The sequence below is a fragment of the Tribolium castaneum genome, chromosome 1 (genome assembly GCF_031307605.1).
Source record: "Tribolium castaneum strain GA2 chromosome 1, icTriCast1.1, whole genome shotgun sequence".
NCBI lineage: Eukaryota > Metazoa > Arthropoda > Insecta > Coleoptera > Tenebrionidae > Tribolium > Tribolium castaneum.
Window position 1 is genome coordinate 32,235,005 of NC_087394.1, and position 23,150 is coordinate 32,258,154.

At 32.1% G+C, this 23,150-nt stretch overlaps 1 protein-coding gene across 2 annotated transcripts; it reads right to left on the reverse strand.

Annotated features, from left to right (window-relative positions):
- Positions 1-1,308: 1,308 nt before the first annotated feature.
- LOC655342 (uncharacterized protein) lies at positions 1,309-20,224 on the reverse strand. Of its 2 annotated transcripts, none has more exons than XM_008192596.3 (4): positions 20,078-20,224; positions 11,159-11,285; positions 4,918-5,353; positions 1,309-2,257 (listed from the first exon to the last, which is right to left on the reverse strand). In XM_008192596.3, the coding sequence occupies exons 2-4, from the start codon at positions 11,251-11,253 to the stop codon at positions 1,955-1,957; spliced, it is 834 nt and encodes a 277-aa protein (XP_008190818.1). In that variant the 5' UTR covers positions 11,254-11,285; positions 20,078-20,224; the 3' UTR covers positions 1,309-1,954. The 2 variants fall into 2 exon arrangements, with proteins under 2 accessions (XP_008190818.1, XP_008190817.1); XM_008192595.3 differs by having other exon boundaries at positions 4,918-5,362.
- Between the last annotated feature and the right edge of the window lie 2,926 nt (positions 20,225-23,150).

Below are 23,150 nucleotides of genomic sequence, written 5' to 3' on the forward strand. Positions count from 1 at the left end.
TTTCTAGTTTAATAAAAAAATTAATTAATAGTTTAAACGATAAGGAATTAATTACGCTACCATCTCATACTCTGACATTGTTCAAAATTTTTAAGTTATTGCTGTGAGACATTAAAAACCAATATTGTGATTTTTTTAAGTGAACCGCGTAAAATTTCTCTAATTTTTAGAACCGGTTTATAGATGCGTCATTAATTTAATCCTCAATTAAATGTGTGATCACGTGACCAAACTGAAGCAATTATTTGGTTGGTTCATTCGCGTTGGTAACTTTTAACAGCGCAATTAACTTAGGGCCGCTTTATAGAAAGTTTCATTAATTTTTAATCCGTAGTTAAAAGTCAACGACGCGAATGGACCAACCAAATGGCTTCAATTTGGTCATGTGATCAGTTAATCACGAATTAACTGCAGATTAAATTAATGGCGCCCTTATAAACCGATCCTTAGAGACGTAATTGCTAAAATAAAATTATGTGAACGTTGATAGATTTTAAATAATTAACATTTTAATATTGGAGATCTAAAAGCTCGAATAATTTATGGCGGGGGCTGTGGTATTGTGTGTATTTTGCGCAGTAATTGAATTTTTGCGGAATAAACGCTTAAAAAACGTTATTTTTTCGTTCTAACAGGAAGAAAAACTTGATTTTTGGTCTAAAAAAGTGTTTAAATTTTCAGAACTTGCAAAAATAATGCCATTTATTCGCTTACTTTTTAAGGAATTTGATTTTTGCGTTTTACCCCGGAAAGATTGTAAACATCACAGCGAACCTTTTTCTGTTGAGAAGGAATTCTGACGCTGTATATTTTTATTAAAAAACTTTTTTTGAATGTTGTTTGCTCTTACTTTGAAGATTCAAAAAAATTGCTGGTCGCTTTTCAAGTTAGTTAGTTATGTAGAACTTTTTTCTGTGAGATTCTAAAAGTATTGCTAATTTTGTAGGTATTGGAATGTTTTTGTCCGCTTAATTTTTAATTCTCAGTCTTGTGAATCTCTGAAAATTAGCGCAGGTACGGACGTTTTTTATATAACCAGTCTGAGATAAAGAAAAGTTTCGTTAATAAAGAGCAACTTAATTACGATTGCCTGGTAAGAGAAATGTTCCCTGCAAAAATATCAAATTGCGTGATGAACATTCAACTCAGCTGTTCGAAACACCAGACAAAAGAAACTACGTAAAAATTACATTACATCCTGGAGAGATATTTCTAAATTGAGTAATTTTTCAGAAAGTGTTCGCACGCTGGCATGAAAAGGTTGGGTTATTTTGGGATTAGTAATTTTATTTTTAAATGAAAACTAGCTTTACATTCATCGTTCCTATATTTAATAATACATTGATTCTGGATTGTCAAGATTGAAGTCACATATACGTAATACAGAAACTAAAACTAACAGAAATACAAAAGCTAGAACTACGTACTCATTTCTATTTAAAAAAGCTTAGTACACATACTGGTTGAGATCTGCAAAACATGCACTTAACGTTTCAATTAAAATCAACAAAAAATTGTAACGCTGTTTCTACTTTAAGACAGTCTTCAACCATTGAAAAATAAACCGGTATTGCTACACCTTTATAAAATTGCACATTTTATCAACATAAAAAAGTAGATCGAAGTCACTAACTCTGTATATTGACAAGTGATCCAACCTGCAGTTACATGTCGGTTGTTAATTCAGCATATTTACACCACTTATTAGATAATCGATAGACATCAAGTTATTAAATATGGAAGAATTAGTTGTGGTCTATGTTCCCAAAAACAATGAAACCATGCCCTTGGTGTTCAAAATTGTCGAAAGTAGTGGGAAAAGAAAGAGCAGTGTGCAGTTGATATGCAAAGTAGTGAACGCAAACTGTGCCTGCACACAGGACTTGTTAAATCAATTCTGGGCATCGATCATTATTTTCTGCACATAAAGAAGTAATTGCTACGATGCACATGCTTAAGATATGATACAGGAGTTTCTTTTTCCGTGACGGTCCCTAATTTGTTGCAAGTGCTGGAGTTGGACGGCTGAAGGAATCATCGCAGCGTGAGAGGGCGTCGAGGGCGGCGGCCCCGATTGCGAGGGCAGAGACTGCCTCCTCCGACGCCTCAAAGCCGGACTGAGGTTGTATTTGACCTTAGCCTGCGTTAAAAGCTCTTTGAAAACCTTGGTTATGTTCGTGTTCTCTTTCGCCGAAGCTTCCACGAAGCCGTTCTCCCAATCGACCGTCACCACGGACTCGGTTGTTGCGGTATCAACCTGTTTTCGGCAATATTTAAATTCTGTTAGTGCAGTCATGCGGGAGTGAAGGGGTGTTGTTTTCCGGTTCATTGCTTGCAATTTCATTCATTTCGTAACTAGCCGCTCGTCTCGATGCGATTGGATTTATTAATAACTTTGTTGTCGTTTGCGCAAATTGAGATAACGAGGAGACCGTCAGTGCTCATTAAGAAAATTTCACCGAGAGATAGAATAAATCAGTTTTGGAATATAATGACTTTTTCTTTCAAACTTTCGGTTTACGTTGTTCAAACGCCTGACTGTTTTCATCAAGATTATCTGAATTTATGTCTCACAGTTGGAGGAGAAAACGATTTGGATTCGAGAACTGGTTTATGGCCGGGTGTTTCTTTTAAACCGATCCGTCGGCAATATTTTTTTAAATGAAATTAAATTTCGAACCTTTCTAAAGAGATCAAGAAGACTCGAAGCATAGACGCATTTTATGAAGCGATCGAATCAAATTACTTAAATAGCGCCTTTCATTAAATTTGTGTCGTATTTAGAATAACTTTTTGCCCATTCCTAACAAATCTACCTCTCGGCATAATTATTGTAAAAAATAAGGGCAGCAAACATCACAGATGTAATAAATATGGTTATATTATGAGTTAACATTCTGTTTGTATACAGGGTGAATAATTTTTGGGTTAAGATGCAACAAAAATACCAAGCATTATTTTAAAATTCTCATACTTTGACTAAAAAAATACTTGTTACATAGAGTTGCTTTTTTAAATTAATTTATCAGATTTTCAGTTTTTGACGTATTTTTTATTTTGTAAGTTTTTGATGTTTGATTAGTGAGTTTAAGTTTACTCACAGAGTACAAAATAACCAAAATTTCAAGTAAAAACGAGCACAATTAAATTTCCAAGTATGAGTTAAAAATGGTGGATGCGCCGGGATAATGTTTATAGCGAAGTTTTCTTTTTAAGCAAGATGATTTTACGATGATTAGTAAAAATAAAAGAAACACTACATAAAATGTTTTACTGATGCTTAAAACACACCCATTTGTTAAGTTTTTTTAATTAATTAATCAGATTTTTAGTTTTCGACGTGTTTTTTATTTCGTAAGTTCTTGATGTTTGGTTAATGAGTTTTAAGAACTATTTAATAGTTTTAATTTTTATTATAGAAAACTGACGATGAGTAATGTTCTAGAAAAAGCCTGAGTAGTTAAGAATACAGTAAAATGTCTTCGAAAAAAGTCAGCGGCAACGTAATATTAGGTATAGAAAAAAGTCGTAAAAATTTTTTTAAAATAAATACAGGTTGGTTTTTCAATAATATTTAGGAAATAAAGGTTATAGATACAAATCTAGTGCATGTTCTGTGACATTACAAAGAACTATTTCAGCTTTTTAAATTAAATTTAAAAAATAATTTTCATTTTTAGAAAACTTGTCCTAAAACTGGATTCGGTGTTTCATTTAAATGAATTGTTAAGAAGTTAAGGACATTACTGTATTTTAAAAAAAATCAACCGATAAAAGGAATAAAGTTACAAGCAGATACAAATTTACTTATTTCTTTTTATTAGATTCCATGCTCGAAAATAGAATAGAATAGAAAGTAACTGAATTTGTTTGATGCTAGATTATTAATCTGTTGTAGAGTAGTTTATTAGCTGTTTCAAAGTAATAAAAATTCAGCCAACGCTGAATTAGACCGAATTATTTTTTCTAAACACGATTTATAAAATTGTATAATAGTTATTAATGATTAGATCTATCACTAAAACTATTAATTACATTATCAATTATTTTTATTTAACATTTCATTTGAGGTGTCACAAGAATGGTATACCATTTAAAGAGGGCAACTTGTATTACAAATGGGTCAAGTACTACAAATTTTTAAAATAGGTACGACAAAAAATGTCCTGTCAATAACAATTATTGTCTTTTTTCAAATTTTATTATTCCGAATAAATTAATTAAGAAATGTTATCATAGTCAGGGGCGGCAATGGACATAAATACGCCACTGATTTGGATGCTTTATTTGATTTTTAAAAACATTAATTGAATTTATTTTTTAAATAATTCTAGTCTAGTTTTAAATAAAATAAATTTGTAAATAAATATTGCGCCTCGAAGAAATATGTCTTTTTGAACAGGTTCAAGTTTAATTACATCGTACAAAATAATCAAAATTCCAAGTAAAAACGCGCACAATTAAATTTCCAAGTATGCGGTAAAAATGGTGGATGCGCCGGAATAATGTTCAATGTCAAGTTTTCTTTTTAAGCAAGTCTTTTTTGAAACAGCTAATTTTAATTATTATTGCGTGGTAAACATTTTTAGTAGATATTTTTACGATGATTAAAAAATATAAAAGAAACAATACGTAAAATGTTTCTTTTTATTAGTTTTACTTATGCTTAAAACACACCCAATTGTTCTTGCAAACTTTAGAGGATTGAAGTTTTTAGTCGCAATGTACAAACGTATGCATAAAATGACAAAAACAACTAATTTAGATCGAGAGAAAAATGGTGGATGAGCCGTGTTAAATTATTAAAATTACGTTATATTGAACAAATTTAAGAAATACCACATAAATTTAAAATACACCTAAATGTGTATACGAATTATTGGCATTGCAAGTTTAGTAAAAAAAAAAACATCCTACCTGTCTGTTTCCGGCCAGATCGATTTTGTTCCCCACAACAACGATAGGCACATTAGTCGTGGCCTTAGTTTCATGTATTTGATCTCTTAAGGCTCTCGCTTCCTCGAAGGTGGAACTGTCAGTCACGTCATACACTAAGATGAATGCATCCGCCGAAGAAATTGATAACGCTCTCATAGCAGGAAATTCGTAAGAACCAGCAGTATCTAATATGTCTAACGTTAAATGAACTCCAGACACGTTGAATTCCCCATGATGCATCTCTTCAACCGTTCGCTTATACTTGGAGCAAAAGGTTCCGTACAAGAACTGGGTTATGATGGAAGACTTGCCGACTTTAGCCGCACCCATTACTACTATCTTATGGCGAACGCTGTTGACAGGACCCACGCTGTCGTCCTTTTCCAGCGACTCCACATCTTCGCTCTTTTGCGACCTGAGAACCCTAAACAGTATTGTCAAACCGCCACGGCAATGCAAAATTAATTAAACACAAAAATTTTGTAAATAACCGGTAAAGTGGATTATCCACCCCATTTTTCCAGCTTCCTAATGCTGTTCAAAAGTTTAGCTTGCATGCATGCTTTCAGCCGAGTTTTTTCCAACTTTCTTGTAGCCATGAATAAGTATTTCCAGCTGACGAAAGCCAAATTAAAATAATATGAATGTAAAACTGTTTCCAAACTTTACCGGATTGAAATTCAAAGTACGTAAAACAAAGATCAATAAAGAATTAATTTACGCAGTTTAAGAAACTCGCTTGTCTTCGTTGAGCATTACAACATTATTTAGTTAATTATGCAAACACTCAAGTCGCTCTAAAACTATAAACATTCAGTAAATCATTTCATCAATAATTCAGGGGGTATATTACGTATTCAAGCGCCATTTCTGACCTTCTTAATTAAGTTACGCGTTTGGCTTTATCATTATAAAGTTTCCTCTGCGTTTCAAGATGCCATTGATAGAAAAATTATGCAATGAGAGATGCCAAGTGTTTGCTTTTGTATGACTGACTTTACGATTTTTCCTTTTTTAAATTGAAATGAGTACAAGCTTTTAGTCGCTAATGTTTGTTTAAAACATTATATTGAAACGGACAAGTGCGGCAAAAATCGCTCCTAGTGATTCATTTTATTTAATGTTCTGATTAAAATTAGCCAACAAGACGACCGAAGGCAAAAGTTTATGTAACTACAGAAAGTGATGTAGGAGGAATTAATTACTGTAATGAACGTAAGGTTTTATTTTTATTTTAAAATTTCAAATGCACTTTATCCTAAAATGTTTGACAACATTTTCGAACTCTTGTTTGGCATAAAATCTTAATGAATTTATTATAATGTGCTAACCCCACTAAAATAATTCATTATTTCTGTGAGTGCTTAAATAAATTCACAATGACCAAGTTCAAACCTAATTTTCCTAACAAAAGTTACTTTGTTTCCGTGTGTTCGGATTCTACAAGATTTAAAAAATCCAATTCCACGCCTTTTTCCCCATACACCAGCCGGTATGTTTAAATATTTAATTGAGTTATTTTTTTCGGAAGGATTTTTTACATCCTATTTATTATTTCATCGAGTTGTGGTGTTTGAGTGAATTATTCACGAGAAGAGGGAGTGTGATTAAAACTGTGTTCTATGAGCAGTCACAGCATTATAACGAGTTTTTTCACAAAGATAAATTATTTATTATTTCACCCGTGCAACCAACTAATTCTATTTTTCGCAATTTTTAGTATTTTGTTGTTCCTAAAACCGTAATCTGCATAAATCAAAGCAGTCCCCCGATAGCTTTTTTGTCTGGGGAGTTATATTAGTTGACATAAATGGATATTACCTACTTCACTCGGAGATAAATGTTCTAATCTCCCGAGAAGTCTTATTTAACACATCGCTGGGCATTACGTTCACAGTTAAACAATTCTATTATAGTACAAACACAACGATAATTCGTTAATGGAGTTTTGGAAAAAATTACACTTGTGCGAGACACACCAGTTTGGTTTCTGCAAAGCTGCAAAAAGATCTGCAATTTTTATAAGCCGCATGTTCACCGCAATGGAAGCGCTATTTTCTGAAACAATAAGCTAAGCTCGAGGAAAATTACAAAATAATAACCTTCTATTTAAAAATCTCGAGAGATAAAATGAAAATTTCAACCGCTATTTCGCACAAGAAGCCTATACAGTATCAAAATTTTTAGTTCCATTTATTAAAGATAAGAACCCGCTTAGTTGAGGCTGTGCGTCTGGTTTTGCTTACTTTTTCTCATCACGAAAGTTCTGAAATGAGCTTCCCGCCTATATCCTGGTTTTCCATAGTCTCGTTACACCCTCAAGAGGAACGCTCGCCGGAAAAAACACTCAGAACTCGTTTTCATTACGATTCAATTCACTCGTATTCTCTTTTTTTTTGATAAACAAAATTAATCATTAGGCGGAGAATTAGAGTAGCAAAGATCAATAATGTACAATTCAGTTAAATCCTATTACACTTCGGCTGCAGCTAGCGGAAGAGAATATAGCCAGAATCCAGAATTAATTAATAAAGATGTTTGATTTTAATTTTGATCGTGTAATTAATAACGTGTGGTGGTAATTTTGGTAATATAATTACACCAAACCTGCATAACCAGTACACTGTTAACACCATATTTATTAGATAATCTCCGCATATTCCCCATTAGTATTTGCAACATGAATCTGTGTTTGAAAGCCCACTATTCTTAAGGATAATTAAATATCAATTTAATTGAAATCATACATAAAATTTGCACCTTTGAAGTGGAAAAAACAAGCTCACAAAAAATCGTACAACTTGTTTTAATAAGTCAAACAAAATTTCTTTAAACTTATTTCAGTGTATTACCAGATTATATCTGAGTGTCGGGTAGTTTTGCTTTGTTATATTACAAGTATCTTCATACACAGAAAACGTAAGCATAAATTTTAAGCAGAATTTTAAAGGAGGAAAACCAAAAAAGTTTTCTACATTTGGAAATAAATTTATATTATTGGTTTTCTAAGGCTGGCTAAGACAAGAAAACCCAGAAAATACTATTTTTTTAGAAAACTTTACGGGAATATAAAGAATACTTGGCAAATATTTTGGTTAAAAAACTAAGAACAAGACCGCAGATTCTTGATTTTCTGAATTTAATTTTGTAATTGCAATTTAAATAAAAAACAAAATTTAAATGATCCCAATGACAAATTAGAGAATTATTTTTTTTAAATAGTCGTATTTAATAAAACATATTTGTATTTGTATTTGTATTTGCACTCATAAAGGTGTTAAACAAAAAACATTTAATTAGTTACTATATTGTTTACCTAATAAATAAGGTTCGGAAAATATGCATTTAAAAATTTTTAAAATATGCGCTGTTATGTTTTTTAATATGCATAAGCTGTTATAATATAACAAAATAGTCGTTTTTTTACTTCATACATGAAAATAATATGAACAAGTTTCCAATAAGTTGCTTACAACTAATTTTTTTACTGCTACATATTTCTGTTACATTCATTTTTATTTATTACTTTATTTTTAGCGTTGTAAACTTACAGGATGTAAGTGAAATAAGTACATTAATTTTAATTAGTGGTAGAACTCGTCAAGACAAACACTTTTTCTATGTACCATTTTTTCAAAATCGCATTTTTTTAAATTATTTTTTCTCATACAAATTGACAAGCCTTTTATGAAATGCCCCAACAAAGAAAAATATTAATAAATAATTAGAAATGCAAATTGTAGCAAATTGTGTTAAAAAATGGTTGTTTATCAAGTCACCTTTGAAATTTGAACGTAATGTGCCGCTTAATTTAAATTGTGAATGCTGTCAAAGTGTCAGATCTGTCAAAATAATGCAAAAATGCTTCGATTTCAATAAATACACAACAAAAATTACGGAAATCAAGACAAACCTTACACTTGAAACACTTTTGCTTGAAAAAGTGAGTAAAAAGCTAATTCAAAGACTTGACAGAACAATTACGATAGTTATTTGGACTAAGCGGCACTTGATTTTGAATTTCATAGTCAACTTGATGAACAACTATTTTTGAACACATTGTATATCCAGAATCGATTTATCGACACTGTCAAAGAATTTGCTCTCATATTTAAAAACTACAGGTAATTTCACTGTTGAATCATTTGTTGAATCATAATCATAATCAGAAACTTTCTTTGAAAATCCAGAAAACTCAACGGATTCATTTATGCATTTTGCATATTTTCAGAGCTCTACTATTTAAATAAACAAATTTAGTTCACTTAATAAACTTATTAAAAAAATGCAAAAAAATATAATTGTTTGAGATTGGTAGTCAAGGGGAACTTTTATTTTTTGAAAAGTTAGCTATATTTTAGTGTTTTCGTAATTTTGTACGTATATTTTTGGTGTGTTGCAAATTTTGCGGTCAGTACCCATACTTATAATAATAACAATTTTATAACATCATAGCTATGATGAAGTTATTTTATGACCAATATTTACTAAAATAATAAATTTTGGCGATGTTTCTAAATAAAATTTGTAGGTACATTTTTATATTATTATACGTTTTTTAGAAAAGTGGTGAGTGAGCGAGGAATTTACCATAAACTAATACTAAATGTTCGATCAGCAAACAAGCTAATCTATGAGTAAGCTTAAAGACGTGTTTTAGCAAAAATTTCGTAGCGAAAATAATATCTTTACAAGGTTTTTTTCTCTCAAAACATTTTTTTTTATCTAACAAATCAATAATAATATCATTATTGTTTATTAGATTAACTTAATTGAGAAAAATGCAATTGTTCCAAATTTGGAGCAAAATTCTATTGATCTTCGCTACTACTTTTAGTCAGTTTTTGAATTTCGCTGAAAAAGTTTAAAAAAAAGTTGGTCGAAATAATTTTTTGTAAAACCTTTTAAACGCTTTAAAACATTTCTGGTGCAGCCTCCGAGTAAATAAAAATTTGATGCTGCAGAATTTTGTGTTGTGTTTCCCTGTTGATAAAAAGTTTGAATGAGTGTTACATTTAGGAAAAAGCCACAATTGCGCTAATAATTTTGTTTTACTATTTGTGCAGACCGTGCAATTTTAATCATTTTTATGTGTTTGGTCCACCGCTTAAAAAGCCATAAAAGCGTCCAAGCGCGACAGCCACGAAAAATGCTCAATAAAATTGGCGTTATTAAGCCATTGTAGTGCACTCGTGTATTGTACGAATTCCTGGGAAACTGCACTTGACTCGCCCCAAGATTCCATTCAAAACAGGTGCGCTATTTTCTTTTGGATAAATATTTATAAGGCGAATAAAAATTATTAATGTCGGGAATATGTTAGATAAATGCGTGCTTTCTCAGGAAACGGCTTGATGTGGGTAGGGCGAGCTGAAAAATAGATATCTGGCAAAGATGGAAATTAATTTACATTTAAATTGTACTGTGCAAACGAACATAAATTACTTGGCCTATATACGTCGGCTTAAATGAATTACCTCGCTGATAACTTGCGTTGTCACACAGTGGATTTGGACAGCGGAGAATCTATAGAAAATAGCGCGCTGTAAAAAATGGAAAATGTTGAAGCTGGGGCACTTTTGTCTCATTTCCTGCACAACTGCAATATACGGCTACTTAGAACTGGTACTTGTGTAGCGAGAACTGATCGAGTATTGTTGGAGGTTGAGGGAAAGATTGACGTCAGCTGGCGCGAAAATATTTTACGAGAACGTTTTTTATCATTCCACCAATTTCAATAATCGTTTGGTAATTTTTGTGCGAGGTTGGGGGACGTCGACAAATACTCTCGTATTATGTGCAAATATTTATCTTCGGTTTACTCGGTTTACACAAAAATGTTGGGAAAAATACCGAATTTAATTTACATTTAAAGTGGAGGTAAACACAATCTGAGCATAAATACTCTTTTGAGAAAAAGTGTCTTGTGGGCACCACTTGAACAATTCAGGCGGTCTGGGAACAGCGGATTCAATTTTTAATATAATGCGATATTAGTCCACACGTTGTTGCTTTCAGCACGGAATGTGATCTTTTAAAGCTTCATTGTTGTCACCACTTGTTGCATTCCTATTTAAATAGCATTGTGTTCTATATAAAGATATTGATTTATTCTATGTTCAGACGTAGTCGAGTGGATAAAAGTGTGGCTAATTTTTCACTTCCAATAGTTTTTTTAACTAGCAATAAGGATGGGAGAAAGTACGAAATCTTAGCATACCTAGAATTGTGTAGACGTTTGTCTTCGTCAGGCTCCTCTTTCAAGAACGAAGGTTGCAAGCTAAACCGCCTGCGAAACTGGTGCCGACCCTTCATCAAATTCTTCGAGTTCGACGCCAGTCTTTAAGCTGAAATTAAACCGGTTTAACAATTTTTAACACAAAGTACACACAGACAAGAGATTCATTTTGATAAGATTATTTGTACAAAAAATGCCTTTTCGATGAAAGCACGTTCAACAATTTTTCAGAGTTTACTCAATTGTAAAAAAACGCTTCTGAAATACTGAAGGAAAGTATGGTTGATTGATTGCTTTATCGATTGAAGTCCCGACTAATCCATCGCTCCAAGTATTGTAGACCCTTCAAATTAAAAAAAAACTCATAGATTTTGAGTAAGCACTTGGTCTAGGAAGTCGAGAAAAAAGTTTTGGTAAAAACTGGCAATTTATTGGGGTAAAGCTATTCAAGTCATTTTTCCAAATATTGTAAAATTTAACACACAAAGAATTTATTGAGCTTGTGTTACAAACAGTGTGTCCTTATTATGTTTTTATTTTGACTAATAACACTAGTTTACATTTCTGTAAAAGTTCTGAAAAAAATTGTTTCTGGTGTCTAGTTTGGCATTCGTTGTTTCTGTGATAAACTAATTGTTCAACATTTTATTTGTTTTAAAATATTGTCAAGTGAATGTAGATTAAATCCAAACAACTTTTGTTTTGTTTGTGGTAAAATTATCCTAATAAAACCTTGGAAACTTAAGCTATCAATTTGTAAACGATTTCATCAAGATTTAAAGTCTTATGAAAAGAGGTTTTTGGAATAAAAATACGTTTATTGATCACTGTTGGTTTCCAATAAAAGAAACTGATACTAATCAGTGCAGAAAAAAATACAATTTGTGTCAATTTTAATTTTGCAAGCGTTGTAAACTAGGGTAATAAATCGTGAAAAATGAAAAATAACTAAAGACGACAAAGATTAAAATAAAATAAATTTGTAAATAAATATCAGGTCGTTCAAAATAATCAAAATTTTAATTAAAAACAAGCACAATTAAAATTTTAAGTTTGTGTTAAAAATGGTGGATGCGCCGGGATATTTTTTAAAGGTAAATATTCTTTTCCTTTTAAGCAGTTTTTTTTAAACAGTATAATAAAATTATTATTAAAATATAAACATTTTTAATTGACAATTTTACGATAATTTAAAAATACATACAGAAACATTATATAATCTACCGACACATTCATCTATTTGTAAAATCAGTGTAATTAACCATAAAAAATTAAAAATAGCTTGAGAAAAATTAAAGATGAAAAATAATTATCAAATCGTACAAAATAATCAAAATTCTAATTAAAAACAAATATAATTAATTTTTCAAAAATGGTGGATGCGCCGGACTAATTATTTTTTTACTAAATTTTTTATTAACTGCAAATTAAAATTAATATTGAAGTAAAAGATTTTTAATAGATATTTTTACGGTATCTAGGAAATATTAACGAAACACTACATAAAATGTAGTAATAATAATTCACATTTTAAATTTAAACTTTGTAGTTTTCCAATTTTTAACAGTGAAAGTAGTAGTAAATAAAAAGCTTTATAAAAAATTAGTTTCAATATGCCAGGATTTATAATTTAATTAAAATAAAATCGTTTTGGGGGACTACATTAATCACTTTGGGGTTGGACAGGTCATGAATTTTCGAGCACAGTTTTGCTCCCGAAAATTGCTCCATCTTATTGAATCGTTTCCACGTGGTGAGTGCTAATCTAATAGGTTATTCGATTTGTTTTCCTGCTCGCTAAACACACCAAGTTAATCTTCTTATCGATATCGATGCTTCCCTTAAAAGTCTTCGTATATTTGGCCGTGTGTTTTGCTTTATACAAAAAAAGTGATTTCTATAAATTTAATTGGTGTGGAAAATGGTGGAGGCGCCGGGTTAGCAAATGAAACTATTTTTAAGGCACAAAAAGAGGGTTGGTTAGTAAAATTTAAAACCAGAGACTAGCCAGTTTCTTATTTGGAGCGTTGCCAATGTTCTACCGTAAGCTTTGTGTTCACTCGAAAACTAAACTAATTTCACTAGCGATTGACTCTCAAAGAACACTCTTTTAACGATTTATAGTTCGTTTAGCCCATTTTGTGTTTTGTAAAATTTACGAATCCAGTGTACAATTTAGTGATCAGTTGGTAAAAAGGTTATACTGTACCCAATTACTACAACAAATACACAAATGCGCATACTTCAAAGAAGCGAGCGAATCGACGGGAAACAACAAAACATCTTCATCGATTGATTTTTAATGTGTTAAACCAAATCGTTCTTGTTGCTACTATTTTGAGTTCAGTTCGGTAGAAATAGACGCGCAGTTGATCGATGGCTATTTTAAGCTCAGTTAGCAAACTACACGATTCAATTATTTCATCTGCAATTTCCAATTTACATTTTAACAAAGACGTGCGACCTTGACCAGATATGATCCCTGCATTATACAACACCCATTATGCCAAGAGCCACTTAAGCATGAATCGATTATTTTCACCAAAAAAATTGAGAAATTCCCCTAAATCCGTCGCTTAAACCTGACAATAAATTTCTAATTTGATTAAATTCCTGCCATCGGCGCATTTGCATTTCCAGACAGATCTTTGGGCTGTCATCGTGAACGTTGTTGGCTATTGATTAGACAACCATTTAGCGGCGTACCTAAGCCCTCTGGTATTTGTTTTTCAATTACTAAAAGACCTATATTTTAACAAGCCTTCGGCGCTTATTCATCTAATTAAATTGAACGTTTCCCTAATCCATTTACACTTTAAGTAATTTTAAACTGCACTACAACAGGAAATTATAAACTTCGTCAACGCTCGCAATGTTACAACAGTAAGCAGACTGATGTGCAAACAAACCACACTACAAGGACTTATCCTGTGTTTACTCTGGAAGCTGTAACACTACCAGCGAACCGCAATATACTTTTACTGTACACCTAATTTCAACATTATTCAACTGAGGACATGCCCTTTCTGTGTTGGTCGATCGCAGGGTAAAAAAGCCATGGCTTTGTTGCCACTGAAGCAACACCACGAATTATTCCCCAGTTTATAACTGTTATTTGTAGCAAATTAACCCTCCTTGTAATAATAGAAAATATTTGTCTTTTATGACAATTTAGGGTTGTCTATAGAAGGCTAACAAACGCATATTTTGAAAAATTTTTTTTACAATTTTAGATTTCTCAAACAAAATACATTACAGGAGCAGAGACTATTTGTGGAATGTAATACTTATGTCATTGTTGGTCTAATAATAAAGCGTTCGCTCTTTGACACAGCCCTACAATGGAAACATATTTGAATGAACTCGTAATATTTGCCCAGTTTAAATAGCAACTTGCTATTTTAATAAAGTCAACAAAATTTAATTGCAATTCCGGAGCTTCAAATCATTGTTTTAAATAATAGCACCGCCTTCGGGTTAATAGATAGGACCTGAGATTTGCAAGCCCTTAACATTGGAAAAGCGTTAGAAACAGACTTATCAACGCGCACGGATAAAGCTAATACTCCTTTGTGTCGGCCTTCTTGTTTTTGAACATCAAGATATGTTTCCCAAAAGCGATAGCAATCTGTAGACGGGAAATTTCTCTTGCCTTGCCTTATTATTTATATTATTTAGGAACGTAAACGCAATTAAATTAGATCATTTAAATCTGGTTATTTTGATATTAAATTATTTTAGTTAAGTAAATGGAGACGTAAGAACGGAACTCTTGAATGGTATCACAACTTTGTTGTTTTGTTGTCATACGGCTGCTGCAAGCACAAACAATTTTAATTGTGGTGCTGCAAAATAAACAATGCACCAAAGCAGGTAAAAAATTATATTCCCATCTGTTGTTTTAAAAATAGCCAACAAGTCGTCAGACTAGGCAAGAAGTAGTAAATAAGTCGTAGAGATTCTAAATTGGAAAATAATAAAATACAGGGTGTCCCAACGATGTAAAAAAGTCCATTATTGATCTTTAATTGTTAGAAAATTAATCTGTTTTTTAACCAGGGCCGTACTTACATAGACTTGACTCACCTAAAATTATTTTTAAGTATTACAAGGTGTTTCTGAAATTAGCTACAACACAAACTATTGTTTTTTTTTAATTGGAACAACTTTTATTTTTTGCATTTTTGGATATTTTTGATTTTTTAAACTGAATTTATTATTATGTCTTTATTTTTGAAATTGTTATGGTTTATTAATTTTTTTGAGAAAAACTTGCTTTAAAAAAATACATAAACATTTCAAAAAAGTAGAACTTTTACCACTTTTAAGAAGAGTATTTAAAATTAAAGAATGTATAATTTGTAAAATGCTTGTTTTCGTCAAAATAATCAAAGTATTTCAAAAACTGAACAGAATCGACCAATACAAGTTTAGATTAAAATCATCAGTATTAAAAGCTACGTCAAAAAATGTATGTTTTATTTTAAAAAAACATTTCTTTAGTGATTTTTTAATATTGGGACACTCTGTATACATACTGCAATATTTTATAAATACGCAGCAAAATCGCAGCCATAATCAGAAAAAAGAAAAAGTCAATATCTGTAATAATAAACAAGTTAAGGAGCTTTCTGGGATCGTTGGGACACCCTGTATGTAGTTTACAGTTTCGAAAATTACAAAAAAAATATAGATAAATAAATGAAACTACTAATAGGAGTGGTAATAACCATAAAACCAAAAAAAGAGATAATGTTATTACTGATAACAAAAAAGCTTGCTTATTAATAGCTTCCATAAAAGGCAAAAAGTCGAAACCACTTTACTGCGGTTATAGGTTTCGATTATTGATTTTTTAGTTCTATTAACAGGTATTTACCTGACATTTTACGATACGTTGTGATTAAACACGGCCTTTTACAAAATTTACTTCAAAATTAAAAACAGGAAAATGAAGTTGTTATTTAATTTTAGTACGACATTTAAAATAGTTATTTTCAGATGTTGGTTCTTTCACTCGTTTCTAAATGAAAGGAAGTGCATTACCTCCGTTCAGACATATCTGTAGTAATTTTACGCTACGGATAATTAAATTGGCTAAAATGATATTAAATCAAGAGTACGTGGGTTGGTGATGAAATTATTAATTTGCGTGAAGTTTAACGGTGCAGCATAAAACTCCCCATTACAATTATTTGTCTAATAATAGAACAGCCCGTTTTCGAGCAATTTAGAGCACCTAGTGCTTTATGCAAATTTATGTCCGTATAAAAAAGTAATTAAAGAATTCACTCACAATAAATTTCATTGCGATGCGAATAAGTTACCTCTGAGTATTAAACAGGAAATGTGACTAATTTGTTACCTACCCGTTCCTCCGCAAAGTAATTAAAAATCTTAATTAAGCCATTTAGGCGGTGGATTTGGCCGTCGTTAAATTACATTTAGACAAAACGCAATTTATAGCAAACTGCACTTGAAGCGTTTGCTCGCAATAATTATCTCGATCTATAGATTCGGTAAAGCTTTTCGTTATTAAACCATAAATAATATTGCGGCTGCAAAGTTTAAAAGGTCAGTGGAGTTGCCACGACTGGAAACTTTATCAAAAATTTCAATATCAAACTTGAAAAGTTCAAACGTCCCTATGGTACGCAAAACGGTGGAGGTTACACCTTTGTTAGGGAAAAATCTGCCTCTGACACTTGAAACCTCAACAAACTTATTGCTAGAAATATGATTTTTTGTTCCAACTGTAACATAATCTAAATTAGGGAACATGGCAGTCAATATTGACGGAAATATCGCGCGATAAAATTGTTTTTATCAAAAATGTATAAAACCAATTCCAACTAATTACAGGTAAACTGCAAAATACTGTAAGCCGCAATGTAATTGTTTCAATTATGCAGTGTGAGTTGGTCCAGAGTAGCGAAACAAAATGGAACAACACAATTTATCCCACTATGATGAATACTGCATTTGCATGTAATTTAGTTTCAAAATAAATAATAAAGGTTTTGATTGAAACGCAGCAACGTGTTTGAAACGTATATTTCTTGCCGAACACGGACAATTTACCAAATAAAATATCTTTTTCCGACTGTTTTTTCTAATTGAACCAAAGACGATTTTGCAACTTGTGCAAAGTTCGGCTTAACTTTGCAGTGGGCTTTATTCAAACATTAGAAAACTTGTAGGGAAAGAAAACAAAACGTCTCGGATAAGACTGGCTGTTCTCCAACCAAAAATAAAACTACCAGCTTTCCGTTTTGGTAATTTTGTGGCTTAATTACTTCATTCAAAATTTTTTTGTCTATCACGTCTAGTTTTTTTTTTCTAATAGTTTCTAATAGTTTTAAATATACAGGGTGAGTCAATTGTGGGTTACTTCTGACATGTCCTAAGTCAAAATTCTTATTAAAAACAAACAGAATTAAATTTTTAAACTTGCGTTACAAATGGTGGATGCGCCGGGATAGAATGTTACATTTTCAATAGATATTTTTACATTAATTGAATCTACACTGGTTTTTTATCTTTTAAGTAATAATATTATTCATAATGAAATTTGAAATGTCTGAAATATCTACCATCAGATAATTATAAAAAGTACATTATCAGTAGTAACTATTTAGTATTAATTTCTCTTGCCAAGATTTATTAAATCACCCATTTTCCAATCGAAATCCGAACTGCTTCACATTTTAACCATTTTTTAAAATAAATATGTTCTGCGCAACAATTCTTCATAACTTGGCACATTTTCGAAATCATAACGTCTAGTTAACTGAAATCAGGCAAAGTTTCGCGGTAATCCTAATCCTTATTTTACACTCCAGAAGTCTAGAAAGTAAGTAGAATAATTGCACGCTATTCGCTGAACACGGAAACGTAATTTTATTGAAGGAAATGTGATGAATTAGAAAATTGAAGTGACATATTCGGGTTGCACCGCTGTACAAACCAGTAATTGCTTTTTGTTTTAAATCCAACTGCAAACGAAAAAGTTTAATTGCGCTCTGACTTGTTTTAGAAAAATCCTGAAATATTAAATTTGTTAAGTCTGCATTAAATTAGACGCTTTAATTGTAGCATCGCTGCAACAAACAGATTGACTCAGATAAATTATCCTGTAACGAATTGTCAAATGAAAGGCAGAGCCGAGGACTCCGAATGCGTGGAGATGCTCGCAAAATAATTTTGTAATTATCTTAGGAACAGTTTTAAGCAGACAGAGTCGATAGGAAGCCGTGATTATCTCTCACTTCGCGAAATTAAATTTAATATCCAGCTGCACCGAAATGAAACGACTTTTGTTCTAGTAAACGTCCTATTTACCAGGAATGAAATAATAAATTAATTAAATATAGGGGTACTAAATACAGTGACTCAACTTTATTGACGCTCTCACTCCACCTGCTTGGGCAAACAAAGCTTTTAAAATACTCTGTCTCACTAATTACATGTCACACACACCTCGATCGTCTCTCAACTAGAGTTTTGGAGATGTTTAACTACTAAAAATAGAGCAACATGAAACTGGAAAAATATTAACATAACGTGGAGCTGCTCCGGCATAAAATTTCAACGTCACAACACACCAGTGCTGCATTAGTAACGACGTCTTTAAAACTTATCTGCAGCTCATTACATCTCCTGCATAAAACACTCACCCAACCAATGGAATGGAATCGCAAAACATAATTAATTATTGGCGGTGAAAAAGCGCGATAAGAATTTTAAAGTTTTATAAACCGCCGAAAGTTGCTTGCATTCTTGAGATCATTAAGCTTTTACAGCATACTTACAGATAATTAAATTTGTTTTAAATTGCGCAGCTTCTAACAGAGACAATGTCGGGCAAAAAATACGCTCGCAAACTCTTCCAATTCAATATTAAAATAATTTAGTCATGATTGTGAACCTGAAGCTCTCACAAACAACTTTTCTCAAAGGTCACGGCAGTTACGTGTCTCCATTGTGTTAATTAGGCAATTAACGAAATGCCAACGTCCTGTTAACACAAACACTATGTAAATTGAAGAAAAGTGCATAAAATTCATTGCGCTGCTTTCCTGATTCCGCTCTTAGTGCAGATTTATTCTCAGATAATTTGTAATTCCGCAAGATTTATTGCCATCGTATGAAAGCGGTCTTAATGCCCCAAACTTATTAATGGGGGTATATATAGCAGGTGTCAGCACAAAATCCAACTCAACAAAAGTGCGCTTATTAACATAATTAGCTCACAACTTTGTGCGTTATTTTTCCCTCAGGAAGTGTCAAATCGTTCCGATCGAAACGTTACTCTTTGAATGTGTATTCCATTATTACAACGCAGTGTATACCCATTTAGAGGCACTCAACAAAGCGCTAGTTCAATAAGCAATTTATTTTACTTCATGCTGACAGAATGCTAGGAAAATGTAATTTTATGTTTATTGAATAGTCAGGCTTATCCATGATTTTTTAAAGCATCGGGTTGTCAATTCCTGTGTTTTGTTCCTCTTGTGAAAACATTTTGTAAGCGCTGAATATTTAAAGTGTCAGCAAACACTTCCGTTCCTCTGGTTGGTTTGAACTTATGCATAAAAAATGCCCTTCTAACGGCAGCGTGAACGCAAAAATAATTCCACTGTTTTGATAAACCAGGGAAAACATTTTCGCCCATAAAGTGTTAATCCAATTTCATTTATCACCAGCATTTGTCACTATGCTGATAAAATAGATATGATAAGCCAAGCGTTTAATTCCCAGAAGTTGACACTGGATCCAATAAGCTAATAAAATTGTTCGGTGAAGGGAAAATTGAAACTTTTGGACGATGCGTAATTGCAAAGCAGCGAAAATAATTTTTGCCTAGGTCGGAAATCGTGTTGGCCGGAAAGTGCAACTTACCCGTAAGTTGCTCACCGGAGAAGTGGTCAGTGGCGAGATATGAAAGCCAAGTCATTAACTGTTCTAAGCTACACTACTGGAACCAACAGGTTGGCAGCGAATCTTTGACTGTTCCCGGAGCGGCTCCGGTCGGGCTCCGGGCCCGCGTCTGCGCCAACACCGCCGATCAACATGTGCTAAAAGACAAGATCGTTGAACTAGCTTTATCGTCGGTAATTTATGCGAAATCATTGCAATGTGTACATGAGACAATCGTGAACTGTAATTGCTTTCCCTAAAAGAGGCTGCGATCGAAAAAACTCCTCCCAGCCAATTGCCACCGAGGCGGCAATTAAATAAATTGATAGGTTATTGCGTTTCTATCGTCAACAAAGTGAGCAAACGGAACTTTCAGTCAAATAAACTATGATCAGCCGGGGCGATATTGGTAAGTAATGAAATGGAAAAAACAAGGGAGCTTGAAAATCAAAATTTTGCACAAAGTGAACAAAAACGCACTGAATGCCTTTTCGCTAATGTTGAAACGAATGCCTCTCGTGTTAATGAAGAGCGGAATTGCAGTCCAAATTTTTGCGAAAACACAGATAAATATTTTTGTTTCGATTCCGCGATTTAAATCCGACTGTTCTGCCAACTCATCTTTTAACAATTGCGATGCTCTCAAGGGGCTTAAACGGAAACCAACTGCGTCCTCTTAATATAATATCAGATGACTACACTGCAGATAAAAATGCATAATGCAGCGAAGTTTTCATTAAAAATGTTGCATTGCGGCTTCAAAAATAAAACTCCCGACGTGATGTAATTCATGAAAACAAGACGAAAAAATCGTGGCATTTTAAAGTGCCAAATAATTCAATGAAATGGGTGTTGTTTCCAGAATAAAATTAAACAATGTTAAGTGGATCAAAACATTTAATCAGTAATGGATCAAAGCAAAAATCTGGAACTTTGCATCCCTTTTGAATGGCAGATTACGCCTTTGGTCCAATCATTCTGACCGAAATAGTTAGCTAAATAATAAATCGGATGAGATCTACCGAACGCAGGCCCCTTGAGTTGGATTTTCATCGGCTTATTTTGATTTAAATTTTTTAATAATTTGACTAATAAGAGCCGGTTTACAGTTAGCTTTGTTAAAATAAACCAATCAAAATGTTTGACTTTGGTCACGTGGTAAAGGTTAACAACGCTAATGGACCAATCATATTGCCTCAGTTTGGTCACGTGGCCAGTTAATCACACGCATTTAATTGCGAATTAAATTAATGGTGCTTTTATAAACCGGTCCTTAGTGTTTATTTCCTAACAAAAGCAATTAAGCACTAGTAAGGAGAAGTTTAAAATTTTGATTTGGTGACGAAAGTAATTCGGCACTAAAAAAAAAATATACAGGGTGTCTCAGCGATTTGAAAAAGGTCATAATTGATCTCTAAATGTTCGAAAATATTTTTTTTGCAAAAGCCATAGTTACTAACTCCCCTAAAATTATTTTCAAGTATATACAGGATATTTTCGAAAGTAGCTACAATACGAACTTATGTTTTAAATGGAACACCCAATATTTTTTTGCATTTTTTGGATGTAGCTTCTAACACTGACGATTTAAGCTAAATTGTTATTGGTTGATTTTGCTTATTTTTTGACAAAAATACATTTACATAAAAACTAAGAATTCCAAAAAAGTGGGTCTTTGACCAATTTAAAGAATTTAAGTTCAAACTTAAAGGATATATTTTTTAGCTTACTGTAATTAAAAAGATAAAAAAATGAAGAAGTTTATGTTGCAAGTTGAGTAACTTAAATTTTTTAAATGGAACAGCAATTTTTTGCATTTAAAAGACCTTTAATTTGTCTGTCTAAAAACATTAACAGTTAAGTGTCTCTTGCTGATAAACATTAAAAACATTATTAACTATTATTTCAGTAATTGAAAAGTGAAATTTTCAACAACTTATAACTTTAATATTACCCTTATTAAGCTATTATTCGTGAAATAACTAAAATTTTAATATTTATGACGAATTTTTAAATCCCTCTTAAACCAAATGGTCCTTGGTGAAGTTACCATGGTTATAGTATGGTTTCTATAGTAACTACAATGCTGATGAAAAATGTGCATTGCTGAAATTAACTTTGAAAGTCAAATAATATTTTTTAATAAATTATTATTCATTTTAGGCAATTAAAACTGTATGTTTTATAGTTAATCTAATAATTTTTAAGAAGCAAGAGCAAAATAACAATTGTTAAAGTTTTAAGTTTAAATTTGTTCCTTTAAAGTGGTGAAAGTCCTACTTTTCAAGGATTCTTTGTTTTTGTGTAATATTTTTTTAAATTAACAGAATCGACAAATACAAGTTGAGATCATTTTTAATATTGAGACACTTGATATATTTAAAATATGCAGTAGAAAGGCAGTTATAATCTAATAAAAGTCAATATTTCTAATAATAAACAAGTTATGGAGCTTTTCGGCTCCTGTAGGTATATTAATTTTTTTGTTGCGACAAAAGCTTGATTTGCCATTAAATTTTTTTTTGTTTTAATTGTGGGTGAAAGAAAACAACATTTCCGCGCTAAACGCATTTATTTCTGCAATAACAGAATGATCGTTGTGTGAAGACCTCAAACTGTTGGTGTAGCTATTTCCCAGTGTATAATCCTACAAACCGTAACATAATATTCCCTTACCGTTCCGGAATATTGCCAACGGCAACGACACCAAAATCTGTATTTAACATTTGCTCACCATGACATCGAAAACCAAGATATCAAAGATAAATCTCGATTGTTATCCATTGCAGCAACCAACCCTTCATGGATATCGACATTCCAGAAATGGAACGTCGGCTTTAATTTACAAGAGACTGGAATTCCGCCCGTTTCGGGAACAAACTCCTCAAATTTCAAACAACAAAAGTTTTCAACAATACCGGGAAAAACCGCGATAATCAACCGAGAAGCCCAATTTTTATTACTCGCCCAAACACGAAAAAGTGTATAATTGGGTGCAAGTTCATAAAACTGTGAATGCGATGCGCAAAACAATTATTCTATACAACATGTAAGA

Bases quoted from the DNA above. Each gene is read 5' to 3' on its own strand.
- LOC655342 (XM_008192595.3), bottom strand. From the start codon at position 11,253: ATGAAGGGTCGGCACCAGTTTCGCAGGCGGTTTAGCTTGCAACCTTCG. The intron at 5,363-11,158 runs GTATGCTAAGAT...AATACTGTTTAG, and splicing joins AAACGTCTACACAATTCTAG to GGTTCTCAGGTCGCAAAAGA. The intron at 2,258-4,917 runs GTAGGATGTTTT...TGCCGAAAACAG, and splicing joins ATCTGGCCGGAAACAGACAG to GTTGATACCGCAACAACCGA.